The sequence below is a fragment of the Schistocerca cancellata genome, chromosome 9 (genome assembly GCF_023864275.1).
Source record: "Schistocerca cancellata isolate TAMUIC-IGC-003103 chromosome 9, iqSchCanc2.1, whole genome shotgun sequence".
NCBI classification, from domain to species: domain Eukaryota; kingdom Metazoa; phylum Arthropoda; class Insecta; order Orthoptera; family Acrididae; genus Schistocerca; species Schistocerca cancellata.
In genome coordinates this window covers 211,342,205-211,355,068 of record NC_064634.1, presented here as the reverse complement: position 1 = coordinate 211,355,068, position 12,864 = coordinate 211,342,205, and the positions used below count along the sequence as shown (strand labels likewise).

The following is a 12,864-nucleotide window of genomic DNA, read 5'->3' as shown; positions in this document are numbered from 1 at the left end:
CCGCGCGGTCTAGGCGCCTTCCCACGGTTCACCCCCCCCCCCCCCCCCCCCCGCCGACGCGAAGGTTCGAGTCCTCCTTCGGGCGTGGGTGGGTGGGTGTTCCCCTTACGGTAAGTTAGTTTAAGTTAGATTAAGTAGTGTGTAAGCCTACATACCGATGACCTCAGCAGTTTGGAACTTACGCCAAATTTCCAAATATTTTCTAGTTTTCTGTACGGTGTGCTCGTACTTTCCTCTCGCTTTTTTGACTGTGCATAGTGGAATACCGAAAAAATGTGGACTCTGTTCAGTGGTACGCAGGTATAATATAATATAATTCCGAAACATGAGGTATTTAGCAACAATACTGTGTTGGAGGGAAATGCAGTTGGTATCCCTGCACACGCCTGTGTTTAATGTGTAATCGTCGGAAGTTTCATTGTTTTATGTCTGTTAGTTATTGATCAGCGTTGTATTGTGTAGAAAGCTGCGTCGCACAGTGTGTGGATCTGGAGACGGCAGAGAAGAAATGCGTAGCATTAAATTTTGCGTGGAACTAAAAAAAAAAATACAGAGGGACAGTGAATGATGCAGGAAGCCTAAGGTGATGAATGATTAAGCGGTACTCGGTATTACGAATGGTTCACACGGTTTTTAAAAATGCCCGGACTGAAGTTAAAGAAGATCCTAGTTGAGGACGCCCTTCGACGTCTATGGACGACACTCATGTCAAGAATGTCAACGAAATTGTGCTTCTCAATCCAAGACTGACTGTACGGGAGATTGCAGAAGAATATATCATTTCAATTGGACCATGTCCTGAAATCCTCACATAGCCACCTAGTTTGTCCCACGGCTCATGAGCGAAGTCTGGAAAGACCTTCGCCTCGCATTCTGTAAAGAGCAATTGGTTCGCGTAAATGAGAAAGAGATGTTCCTAAAGAGAATCGCAACTGGTGATGAGGTGTGTTTACGGTTTTAACGTTGAGACCAAGGTTCAGTCTTCACAGTGGGTCGAGAAAGGTTCTGCAAGACCAAAGACAGTTCGTCAGGTCAGGTCAAATGTGAAAGCAATGCTGATAGGTTTCTTTGACTTTGGAGGGCTAGTTCATCATGAATTCCCGCCTTAGGGACGAACTGTTAATCGATGGTACTATTGGAACGTGTTGAGACGCCTGCGAGAAAATGTGAGAAGGATATAGCCTGAAACATGGCGAGAGAATTCATTGCTCTTGCATCACGGTAACGCATCCGCACGTCCATCCCTATTACTATTGCTGCGTGATTATTGCACAAAGAACCAAATCAGTGTGCTGCCTCATCCTCCGATATCTCCAGACCTGGCCCCTGCGGACCATTTTTTATTTCCAAAGTTGAAAACCCCGTTGAAAGGGCGAAGATTTGCAACGATAGACGACATAAAAGAAGATTCGTAGACACCGCTTAACACGATCCAGCAAGAGGTGTACTAGGACTACTTCCATTAGTGGAAATGACGTTGGGAGCGGTATATGAATCGTGGAGGAGAGTATTTCGAGGGAGACCGTGCACAATAAGTAAAAAGTAACCGTAGAAAAATTTTGTGACCAAAGTTCCGAATTTTTGGAACGGATCTCGTATGGGAGTACTGAGGGCTTGTAGTGTTTCTCATTCGTCTGTCAGGGTCATTGACGATCAAATGGCGACCAAGAGGCCTGTCTGTGCAACCTCTGTTTTGACTCTGCAGGTATAACTGTGCTCAGTTTCGAGGTAAACAGTGTTTGCAGCACTGATTTTAGGGTGCATCCACGCTATAACTTATCACTGTTATATGTTCTTCCACTAGGTTACCTTGCGATACACTATCTTCATTCAGTTGATCAGCTGTCCATTCGAAGAAACGCGTCTGCTAAATCAAAGCATTTGTTTTCATACGTGTTACAGAGAGCAGCGGTTTGTCGACTTTGCTGGTATAGGCATAAAAACATGATGAAAACAAGTTCTGCTTCCTTTTAGGGAAATCGGCAATCTAGGCACACTAGTGTGGCCCAAAAACCCAAGTAACGACGAAACCAGTAGGGGACTGATTTCTCACGTCAGTCGGAAAAAGAAGAAACACATTAGCCCCAACTTGAAAGCAGTGACATAACTTTTTTTTAACTTTTCAAAGCATATCATAGTCATTAATTCTTTAATTCTCTAAGACACAAGACGTAATAGACGCCAAGACTATTTTATATTTCGGGCAACCGCAGCTGTTGAAAGGCATGATGTTGGTTATTAAAACAAACTAGCTTCACGGCTGAAAGACGCTTTAGCAAGTGCTACCCATCGCTCCTAGTAAAAATTGACTATTCAGAGAACATCATCAAAGTTCACTATTCAGAGAATATTGTCAATATTACGTCGAGCGAAAGGTAAAGTCGAGCTCCATTCCTTAAAATATGCCGGCATGATTGTAAACGGCAGGGCAACTTGGTACAGGACAAGGCAAAAACGGCATAAATGAATGAAAAACAGAGATCAACATAGTATTGACGATATTCTCTGAATAGTAAATTTTGACTACGAGCAATGTGTTCCCGCTGATGATGCGGCCTTAATCCGCGAAACCGGTTGAGTTTTAATAAACAACAGGTTAGCGACTGTAGCCTGTAGCAGCAGATACCTAGGCGACTGGCTGAGACGGGGATGTGGTAGGGATAAGACGGTTGTGTGGGACGACAGACATCCCAAAAAACTGCTTGCTTTGTTGGGGTGGAAGGAATGGTACCTCCAGCTCTACAGAACTAGTCACACACTGTTGAGTGCTCGCTGGTGACACTATACGCCAATGCTTCAGGGGATTTGATACTAATGAATGTAAGCCGGGACTAGCTGTAACTATGTGGAACCTCTCCCATCGCTCTAATAACACTCCTACAAATCAGATTTCTTATTCGGAAAGTCAAAACTTTTTAAGTGAAATTTTTTTATGATTCTTATTGTTTCGAGTATATTTTTCGGTTGCTACTATAGAATAATGTGATTGAAGAAAACAAGCAATATTTTAAATTTAGTAAAATTTTGTAAGATGAAGATTTTGACACCTCTAGCATATTTCTTTTTAAGGCTAAAATACGTTACCTTGAAGCCCTAATTTTCCTTCTTAAGAATCACACTTAAATTTCTTTCAAAATTTGGTAATTTGAGAAACATTGCCATTCAGATACACGGGTGTATAAGAAACAATGCACTTTGTTTAAAACGTAATTATGATAAAATTCATTATTACCATCATTCTGTTTTAAAAACCAATATAATTACTCGAAAAATATGTCATTTAGTGGAATAATTGAAGTGTAAAAAATCTTGGCAAGCTTTAATGGAAAAAACTGGAAGAATTAACGAGTCTAAAACTCTGCCTGCAAATATAGAAATCAATGCAAAAGTTCCTAAAAGAATGTTAAGCCAATAAGTAAATAAAAACGCTTCTCAATGTGTATAAATATTATCTATGGAGCTGTTTCCTTTTGTTGTTATTGAAAATAGAATATAAATGTGTTTTCATAACCTTATAAATGATACGTAGACAATTTTCTGCACGAGTCTGTAAATAAGCGTAGACAGCCGCATCTACTCACAACTAAACAATCAGTTGTCGATAAGCATAAAGTCGCAGCTAGAGAGTCAGTAAATCAAACTTATTTTACGATTTCCATTCGTAGAACTACGTTAGACTTCTGTTAGTACACTTATGACAACGATCCATTATTTTGTAAATAATGGATATAATCATGATCTAGGGGTGCCGGCACGGTACCTCAACGTGTTTGGTCCGAGGGCTGGTTGCCCTCCACAATAAAAAACCAATTAAAGGAATCAACGATCAGCTGGAACCTATGGCATGTGACGTCGGTCCAGACCAAACGCAACGAACAATACCGAACAAAATGATTAAAACAAAAATGGAAAAAAAAGGTAGCGTCTTTGGCTAGTAAGGGAAAGCATCCTCGGTGCCGGGTTCGTACCTCGCCGCGGCTGAACTTTTGAATAGAAATCATTAGCAATGGTTGCCCAAAACTCCTGGCCCTCTTTCTGCCAATGGCTTTGTAAACGATGGCGAAGGAGCGGACGGACATTCATGCACTTCGGATGGGAAACTCCCTCTAAAAGTCAGAAGAATCACTGATGATCAACTGCATGAGGAAGCAGTGGTCACAGACACATAATGTCTATTCACAAGACATAAAGCCTGTAACTGAAAAAGTGTCATGATGATATCTCTATTGTTAAAAATGTAAGATTAATCCCACATTCGGATCTCCGGGAGGGGTCTGTCAAGATGGAAGTGACCCCGTGTGGAATGTCAGAGGTTAGAAAATCTGAAAAGGGAAATGCAGAGGCTCAATCTAGCGTAGAGGACGTTAGTGAAGTGAAATGGAAAGAATACAAGGATTTCTGGTCTGCCGAGTGTAGACCAACATCAAAAGCAGCCATAAAACTGTATAACGGGGGTAGAATTCGTTGTGGATTGAAAGGTAGGGCGGAGCGGGAACTGCTGTGAACAGTTCAGTGGTAGGTCTGTTTTCATCAGAATCGCCAGCAAACCAACATCTACAACCAAAGTTAAGATATACATGCCGACGTCGCAAGCCGAAAATGAAGAGATAGGAGAAGTATATGAAGATACTGAATAGGTAATTCATTAGGTAAAGGGAGATGAAAATCTAATGGTCATGGATGAGTGGAATGCGGTTGTAGAGGGAGTAGTAGAGGAAAAGGTTGCGCTACAATATGTGCTTGGTGCTAGGAATTGAGAGGGGAAAGGCTGACTGAGTTCGGCAATAAATTTCAGCTAGTAACAGCGAATAGAATCACAAGAGGAGCAGATATACTTGGAAAAGGCACAGAGGTACGGGAAGAATCCAGTTAATTACATTATGATCTGGCAGAGATTCCTAAATCAGGTACTGGATTGTAAGGCGTGACCAAGTCAGATATCAGACTCCGATCACAGTTTAATAATAATGTACAGAGGCTTTTTCCGTTGTTCCAGCGTTTTGGGAGACCCACTGCAAATTTATTAGTAGTTATTGTCAGCCGATATTCGTCTTACGTTCATAAAGAACTTTTGTCCGTTTACATTTTGTCCATCTAGCGAGTCCTTTTGTTACATGTTACCGTTATTTATGTTCACAATCATCAAAGGTAAAGAATTAAAAATTTTTCATCTATTTTAGTTTGCGATGTTCGTTAAAACTGGTCTTTAATAGGTATAGTGAGTTGTAGGAATAGTCGCTTCTGGACTTCACGACTTGTATTTCTTCCTTTCGACATTCCTTCCTTTTTGAAATTCTGAAAAAATTAGGCTATTAAATGTTGCGTAAAAATCTACTGGTCTTCGGTTGGGAGTACTCATTATTCAATTTGGTATCTGTTGCTTCCATGACTTCGCTAGTTTTAAGGCGGCACAAAGCTGTCCTTTCCTAGGCGTGTATCCGAGAAGGTAACTAGAGAGAAACTTGCAGCAAATTCAAGCTATTATAGGAGTAAGAAGTAACAGCCAACCGTTCGTTCTAATGTTGCTTATAAACTCGTGAAGTACCAACATCTACAAAATTCTTCTCGATTTATAGCGGAACAGTGTATATCTCTTGAGTGCCTGTATTTCAGCTTAATGACATATGAATTTTCATGGTTAAATAAAAGGAAAAATAAAGTTATGTTAAACATTTATTTAGTTTAACGTACATCATTTACATTTTTAATATGAAATAATTCATATTTTTATAACTTCATTCATTATAAAATATTACAGACCTAACATCACAGAAATTAGACACAACTATGATCGTATGAGAGAGAGAGAGAGCATAGAAGATGGAGAAAACGTCTCGCAAAAGCGAAACGCTAGCTCGAAAGAGAGCCACATCACCAAAAGCGGCTGCCTTCCAGCGACATGGGAAACAGATGAGGGGCAATGAGTGCAACTGATGGGAGGATTCTCCATCAGTCACCGGGGCAGCGAAACAAAACTGTTCCGATAACCCTCCTGGCCTTGTTGTCTCAGCTCGTGAGAATCTGTGTGCGCGCTCGTTAATAGTACATGTACAAAACTTTTAAAAAAGAAATAAGCGAATTAGCGTTCCGCGTAGTCCACCCCAAAGTAGTTGCCACTGCGTCCGTTCTGCTATCTCCGAACGGGAGAACAACGGCTCGTACCTGAGGCGAACAAGACGTAACCATTGTGCCATTGCCGTTTCGTATTGGTGGGGTCGTGGTGGGGCGTATGGGGAGGAATGTTTGGCGGTGGCAGTGATACCAACGTAGCCGATACCGCAGACTCTGCCCTCAGCAGTGTCATACACGTAACAGGTCGGGGCAAGAAGTTTTGTACTCCTTCAGGGAAGAGTCCTCGTGTCACAGTGTCCACACTTCGGTCACAATTTGGGGGTTGACGACGGTGTTGTGGGCAGGATGACCGCGAGCTGGTGGTAGCCTCGGCGGCCGGCTACAGTGGCGCCGACTGCGCTTAGAACCTGCGGAAGGGGTTGTACTGCGGCTGCGGCTGGAAGGGCTGCTGCGGGGTGCGGGCGATGACCTCGAGCGAGCGGGCGATGGCCTCCGGGATGGGGGGAGGGGTTGGCAGGTGGGCGCCCTCGGCGCGGAAGCCGTTCTCGTCGGCGACGTAGCGCAGCGAGATGGGCGTGCCGTCAGGTGCCGTGTACGAGAAGGTGCCCTGCACGTTCTCCGCCTCCAGGTCTCGCTGGCCGGGGTTCTTCAGGTAGCCCTGCTCCTGGGCAGCGATGCCGTTGCCCGTCTGGTAGCTGCAACGAAAAACAAGACTCAGACCCCGACCGTGTATTCTACATTAAGAAGATAACTTCTCATAAGAACCACCTGCTCGAAGCCTACAATATCCACCAACAACACGTCTGAAATCGTGCGAAACAGCCCTAGACTGACTCGCACTGGATCAGACCCCGACCGTGTATTCTACATTAAGAAGATCACTTCTCATAAGAACCACCTGCTCGAAGCCTACAATATCCACCAACAACACGTCTGAAATCGTGCGAAACAACCCTAGACTGACTCGCACTGGATCAATTCTTCCGACGCGACCTCCAAGTGGCGACAGAGCTGAAACTGACATCAACCCAAAAATGCTCAACTGCTTCTAGATCTGACAAAGGAGACAGAGATTCCAACATCAGGCCAGGTCAAGCGAGATGTTCGTCGAAGAAGTCAGTTTTCTGTTCATCTGTTGCCTGTGACTGCCGAGTGGAGGAGAAAAAAATTGAACAAACTTTTACGGAGTGCCCACTCGAGCATGCCCACTTGAGCATTTGACGGTGATCTAGGGATTCTACATCAAGTGACGTAGATTGCTCTGAACTGATTGTCATATTTGGAATCTTCAGTCTGATTGTTGATAATTTTGTATAGTTAAAAAATCATATGCGTCATTTTCTATGTTACAGTACTGTCCACTTGACGATGGTCAGATTAGCGAATAAAGTATATTATCTCTATTCCTTGGTCCGTTACTCTTGACATTCTACGAACGAAGAAGGTTCCCAGTGTTGTAAGCAAGTGAAGAGTAATTTTTCTGAACTTGTATGGCCGGAACACAGCCTTGTATGAAAGAAACAGTGTGGACCTTGAGAAAGTGTAGAAGAGGAAATTGGAATAATCTGAGCTGTAATCAAGACAGTACCAGATATTGTAGGTATCACTGAAACTGGGCCCTCTGCGTCTTATGCTTATTCAGTGGCTCAGACATCCCGTTAAACACTGCAGCATGCTCAACGTGGAATCCATCTTCTGGTTGACTACCATAAAAAAGATAAAGCATCAGAGTGGAAACTCTGCTGGGTATACGGTCTCTGAAACGCCATGCAAAAGAAGCTCTTTCTGCGTCCTTGAAGTAGCTTGTCTCAATAACGGTAAGAAAACATAGCCCATGTCAAAGGCGCTAAGGGGAAAGAAAGCACTGTTTGAAAAAGCAAGCCTGAGTTCGATGAAAAACTACCACTTTCTACGGGAACAAAAACAAAAGGATACGGCTCTTTTCTAATGCATCGTCGTGTCTAGAGATGATTTTCAGCACGTTTATGTTGCACTGCATATTAAAATGCTCCAAAAAATGGAAGAATGTGATATACTCCAGAATAGTGACCCATTATGGTACTAATAATTCCGGAAGAGTTACGGAAGTTACAATGCTATCTGTATACAGAACCAAAAGATTTAACAGGGTTATATGTAACAGGGTTGAATATAAAAACTGCACCAGCCGGTATTTTCTTTCACCTGTCACAAGCATTTGATTGTGTAAATCGGAATATTTGTTACTAAAGGTGACATACAGAGAGCAGATGGCTCACTTCATAACTAACATACTGGAGATAGCTGCACTTGATATTTAATCAGATACAGATAGCGGACAAACTAACACGGGGAAATGTACGACAGGCAGACAAACAGATTTTGTGAAGCATTATCGCCCATGTTCATGGATGTTAACATTAAACAGGGAGGAGGCAGAGCACGGAATGACGTTAGTATAAATAGTGATTCAAGAAAAAAGTATCTGTTTTCACATACATCTAAATGTGGATGATTGCGTTTTAACGTAGTAAAATTTAGCTATTATCTTTCTGTAGGAATTGTTTTTGGCGACATAGTCCGCTTTATCTTCTGCTTGAAGTAAATCAGTTATGCTGAAGAGAAATACTCTCGTTTTAGAAACCTAATCTCCTACTTCTATTGTGAATAGCTCCATACAGACCCTCTCTCGAGACGAGTGGCTCTCCTTCCCATATTCCCATCTAGAATAATTTCTTGGTGCTGCGAGTATTTAGCAGGTTGTGCACCGAACCTTGATGTCGAATACTTTATGAAAATAAATTTCTTCTTCAGTCATCACTACTATCATAACACTTTGTAATCCTGTGCCAGTAAAATCAACAGATAACCCTTAACTCGGCCCTCAGCCCAGTAAATGGAACGTAAGTGCGGCTTTTGCTACACAGCTTTTCCTGCATGTATCTGAATTGTTTTATATGTGATCCGTACTCGCCAGAATCTACACTTGAAATGTACTTCTTTCTACTTTGTCGTCCATGCCCTAAAATCTGACTGGGGCGAGCAACAAGTCTATACTGTGACTGATCCAGCAGTAACCGCTTCTTACCATGGTACTAATTCCAAAATTCCTGCGGCTTTTTACATTACGTTATGGTGAAACGAAGAAGAACTAAAGAGAAAGAAATGGGAGAAATTTAGCTTTTGGGCAGTGAAGAAAACTTCGCTTTGCATTACACTCGTACTGAGAATCATTGTGTTCTCGTTGCCTTAATCTCAAAGTGTATTCCAATAAACAATTTGCCTGTCATCCTTTTTTTCACCATTTGTCAGTCGCAAAGTAGCGTGCTTCCTAACAGCTGAAGGACGAATGTTTACAAGGAGCTACGTTACAGAACAGGACAGTCAGAGGACACGTTTGTGGTGCAGCACTCTCGTTGCCTTAATCTCAAAGTGTATTCTAATAAACAATTTGCCTGTCATCCTTCTTTTCACCATTTGTCATTCACGAAGTAGCGTGCTTCCTAACAGCTGAAGGACGAATGTTTACGAGGAGCCACATTACAGAATAGGACAGTCAGAGGACATGTTTGTGGTGCGGCACAGTGTCAGCTCAGAAACGAGGCAGCGTCTGCCCGTCAGATCTGCGGTTGCTCGAGCTTACCTGTAGGCGTAGGAGCCGTCAGGGTTGACCTCGTTGCTGTACTGCAGGATGGGCACCTGCTGGCGCGCCGTGGGGCTGTACGTGGGCTGCGGTTGGTAGTAGTTGCCGAACTGCGGCCGGGCGACGGCCACGGCCAACACGGCGGACAGGCAGACCAACTGCGGGGGCAGGAAAACACCAGTGTCATTCCTCAGCACACGTCAAAACAACTGGGAAACGGAGAACTATAAATCAACTTGAATTCACTCCTAGAACGTTATCCTTAGACGCTCAACTGTCGAAAACGAATCTGAGAAACTCGATGTACGCATTATGAAACATCAGCCCATTGTAGAATGGTGACATTATATACTGACGGTTGGCTACAGCACATACTGTTTCTGCTTCTACGTGTAAGAACCCCCTATCTCAAGACGGTGCTGATGCTGTTTGTCCACCAGTGGAAACTCAATATCCACAATACTAAGAATATTTCCAGGTTACGGCTAACCCACGTAAAACAGACGCAGGAGCAAAGCACAAGCCTGATTGTAATCCAGCTGAGTTGCCCTACACTCCATCCCTGTAGCTGAGTAGTCATGGTGTGTTTGCCACGCGTAGACCAGAGATCGATTCCTGCCATTGCTAAGGAATTTTTTTGTGAACTAGTTAAATTGGCGTTTATTCAGTCTAGTGAGGCCAGTTTACGAACTCCTTGAATCATAAATAGATTCTGTAAGTTGGCAACCATTGTGCGAGCGTTAAACTGGCCCAACCCCTCTCTCCCTTCCCCCATGTCGCGATTAGCAGGGGATGAGTCGGTGGTAGATCGGCATACTGATCCCCTGTACCTGAAACGCGGAAATTAGTTCAAACTTTTACTTGACATGAGTGTATTGGAAGTACTATAGCGTGGCCTTCCTCAAATCGAAGGGTGCATTTTTTTGCGAAAACTTCTATACTTTACAGCTTCGCATTTTTAGGAAGAATATTTAACCCATGTGGCGGTAACAAGGGTTCCGTAATTACGTTCAAATCTTTCCATTCCTGAACTGCGCTCACTCTTTGCCTGAACGAAGCAAGAATGTTACGTCAAAAGTCACTGAATCATAAACTAAGCTTCATGCAAATGAAACAGTCACAGCAGACTGCTTTTAACGGATATTTGTCCGTGTAGGGTATGTATAAAACTTGATGTAACAATGAGATTGTAAAAAGCACCTGTTACCAAGAATTCACCATATTAGTCTACAGTCTCGGCATTATGCAGTCAGATGGTGAACTGTTTACGGATAAATATCCACAGGTGTTTGCAGAACAAGTTGTCCAACCAATGGCTTCAAATACTGTAAGAGAAATTGATACAATACAAATAGTATCTGCACAATCTTTGGGCCTAGTAAACATATATCGTATTTCTGCGTCCCATCGACGAGACAATGATTAATACAATTAAAAATTGCTTCACTTTTTCTTTATTACAACTGGAATGACGGATCATCACTTGATACTTCATTTTCCAAAGAGCAGTACAGAACTATGTAAGAAACTCCATTAAATTACAGTTATTATTAAATTTGCGCATTTCGTAACTCCTTTTGTTCTCTTGCACTTAATAATTCGACAGTTCTTGGTTAGAAGCTTTCACTGAATAAGTAGTCTGTTACGTATGGCTTTCTTTCATTCGCTAGTTAGCATTCTACTATAGCATGTGCAATTGGTCACAATATCCGTAGCACATTGCCCTAGCAGCGCCTACGTCACGTTCTGCAATCTCAATGGAAGCTCAACAAAACAGCGTCACGGATCGGTGGCCTGTTGCAAGAAGAATTTGCTACGTCACCTCGCCTAAAAGCTAATCACGTCCCACTAAGTGAAGCACTGCATCCGAAGCGCTTTCAGACCACGTAAAAGACTATTCAGTTCCTAGTTTCTCTTCGCACTTGTTCGCCTGTGTCGCCACCCTCAACCCCGATGCTACGCCCCCTCTCTATCAGTTTGACAGATGGGCCGCTCCTCGCACCAAAGACCCTGGACCCGGTCACGAGGGGTCACGCGGGATCAAGGTTGGCAGCCCTGCCAGGTCGCTCTTGCATCCGGTTACGTCTCCCCTCCGGCCCATCCGATCCGCCCCCTCAAACACCGGCCTGCCGAAATGTCAGTCCTGACACCATACTGCCCTTCGCCCAAAACGAATACTTTAGCTCATTTTCAGCTAATCTCCGACTTAAATTCGAGGCAAATTAGCTACAGCTCCGTGCCCAGTATATAAATCACTGTGTTAGTCTGAAAGTTTTTGAGAGACTGCGAGTTATTCAACATACTTAGAATTTCGCCTTGTGTCACTTTCTGTTGGCCACATTACTGCCGAAAAAACTAACCAGTGAAAGGGAACAGCAGTGCGTCCATTTGGGAAAAATCAAGCGGTCCCAAAGAATGAAACAGATCATCTCAGATACCGAGCGGTATAGGAATTTTGATACACATTTTTCCTTCTTCCGTGCATCAAAATTCCAACGGACTCGGAGGGTGTCCTTCATATCCACCTGTAAGACCGTAACAGATAAATTCTCAGCTGACAAAACGATCAGCTCTTTAGTCTCAATGAACTTTCTAGTGTCACACCGCAAGCAGTTTCATAAGGTGAGACAGGAAGTTACCAAAACGCGTTGCATAAGGAAGGTGTAAACCTACGGTATTATTACGCCGCACGCGTGGAAAACAGGTCACTGCCCTTAATCTGTTTCAAAACCGGAAGAAACCATTGTGCTCTGTTGGGAAAAGTTCTCGTGTAATGCTATGTTAATTACTGGTGAAATGCTAACAGGTGCTCCCTGTTAACCAGCGCTAGTTGTGCAATGGGAAAGTGGTTGTTTGTTCAGCTGTGGTACTTGTGAGACACATAATGAGTGACAGTTTGGGAGGAGCCATAAGAACAAAAAATCAGGCGGAGCACAGATTAGTAGATTTCATGGCAATACGTTTCACAAGCCTAGCGTTTGTAAATTCGTCGAAGGGAAGAAGTAAGTTTGCTGGTTTATTATGCTGGCGTTTAGGAAGACGTTAGCCGCAAAAGAAATGCTCCGACAGAACAGCCGTGAGACGAGGTATTGTGGCTCTTTCGAAGACCAATCCATACCTTTGCTTTCAGTAATTTAGAGAAACTAGAGAAAATCTGGCCAACCATGTTT

At 43.1% G+C, this 12,864-nt stretch overlaps 1 protein-coding gene across 1 annotated transcript in view; it reads right to left on the bottom strand.

Annotated features, from left to right (window-relative positions):
* Positions 1–5,655: 5,655 nt before the first annotated feature.
* LOC126101290 (uncharacterized) overlaps positions 5,656–12,864 on the bottom strand; it is a 31,621-nt gene continuing 24,412 nt past the window's right edge. The window contains exons 3-4 of the mRNA XM_049911970.1: positions 9,695–9,852; positions 5,656–6,767 (exon numbers count right to left, since the gene is read on the bottom strand). Coding sequence (XP_049767927.1) covers positions 6,473–6,767; positions 9,695–9,852 — 453 coding nt within the window. The 3' untranslated portion in view covers positions 5,656–6,472. The remainder of the gene's footprint in view (positions 6,768–9,694; positions 9,853–12,864) is intronic.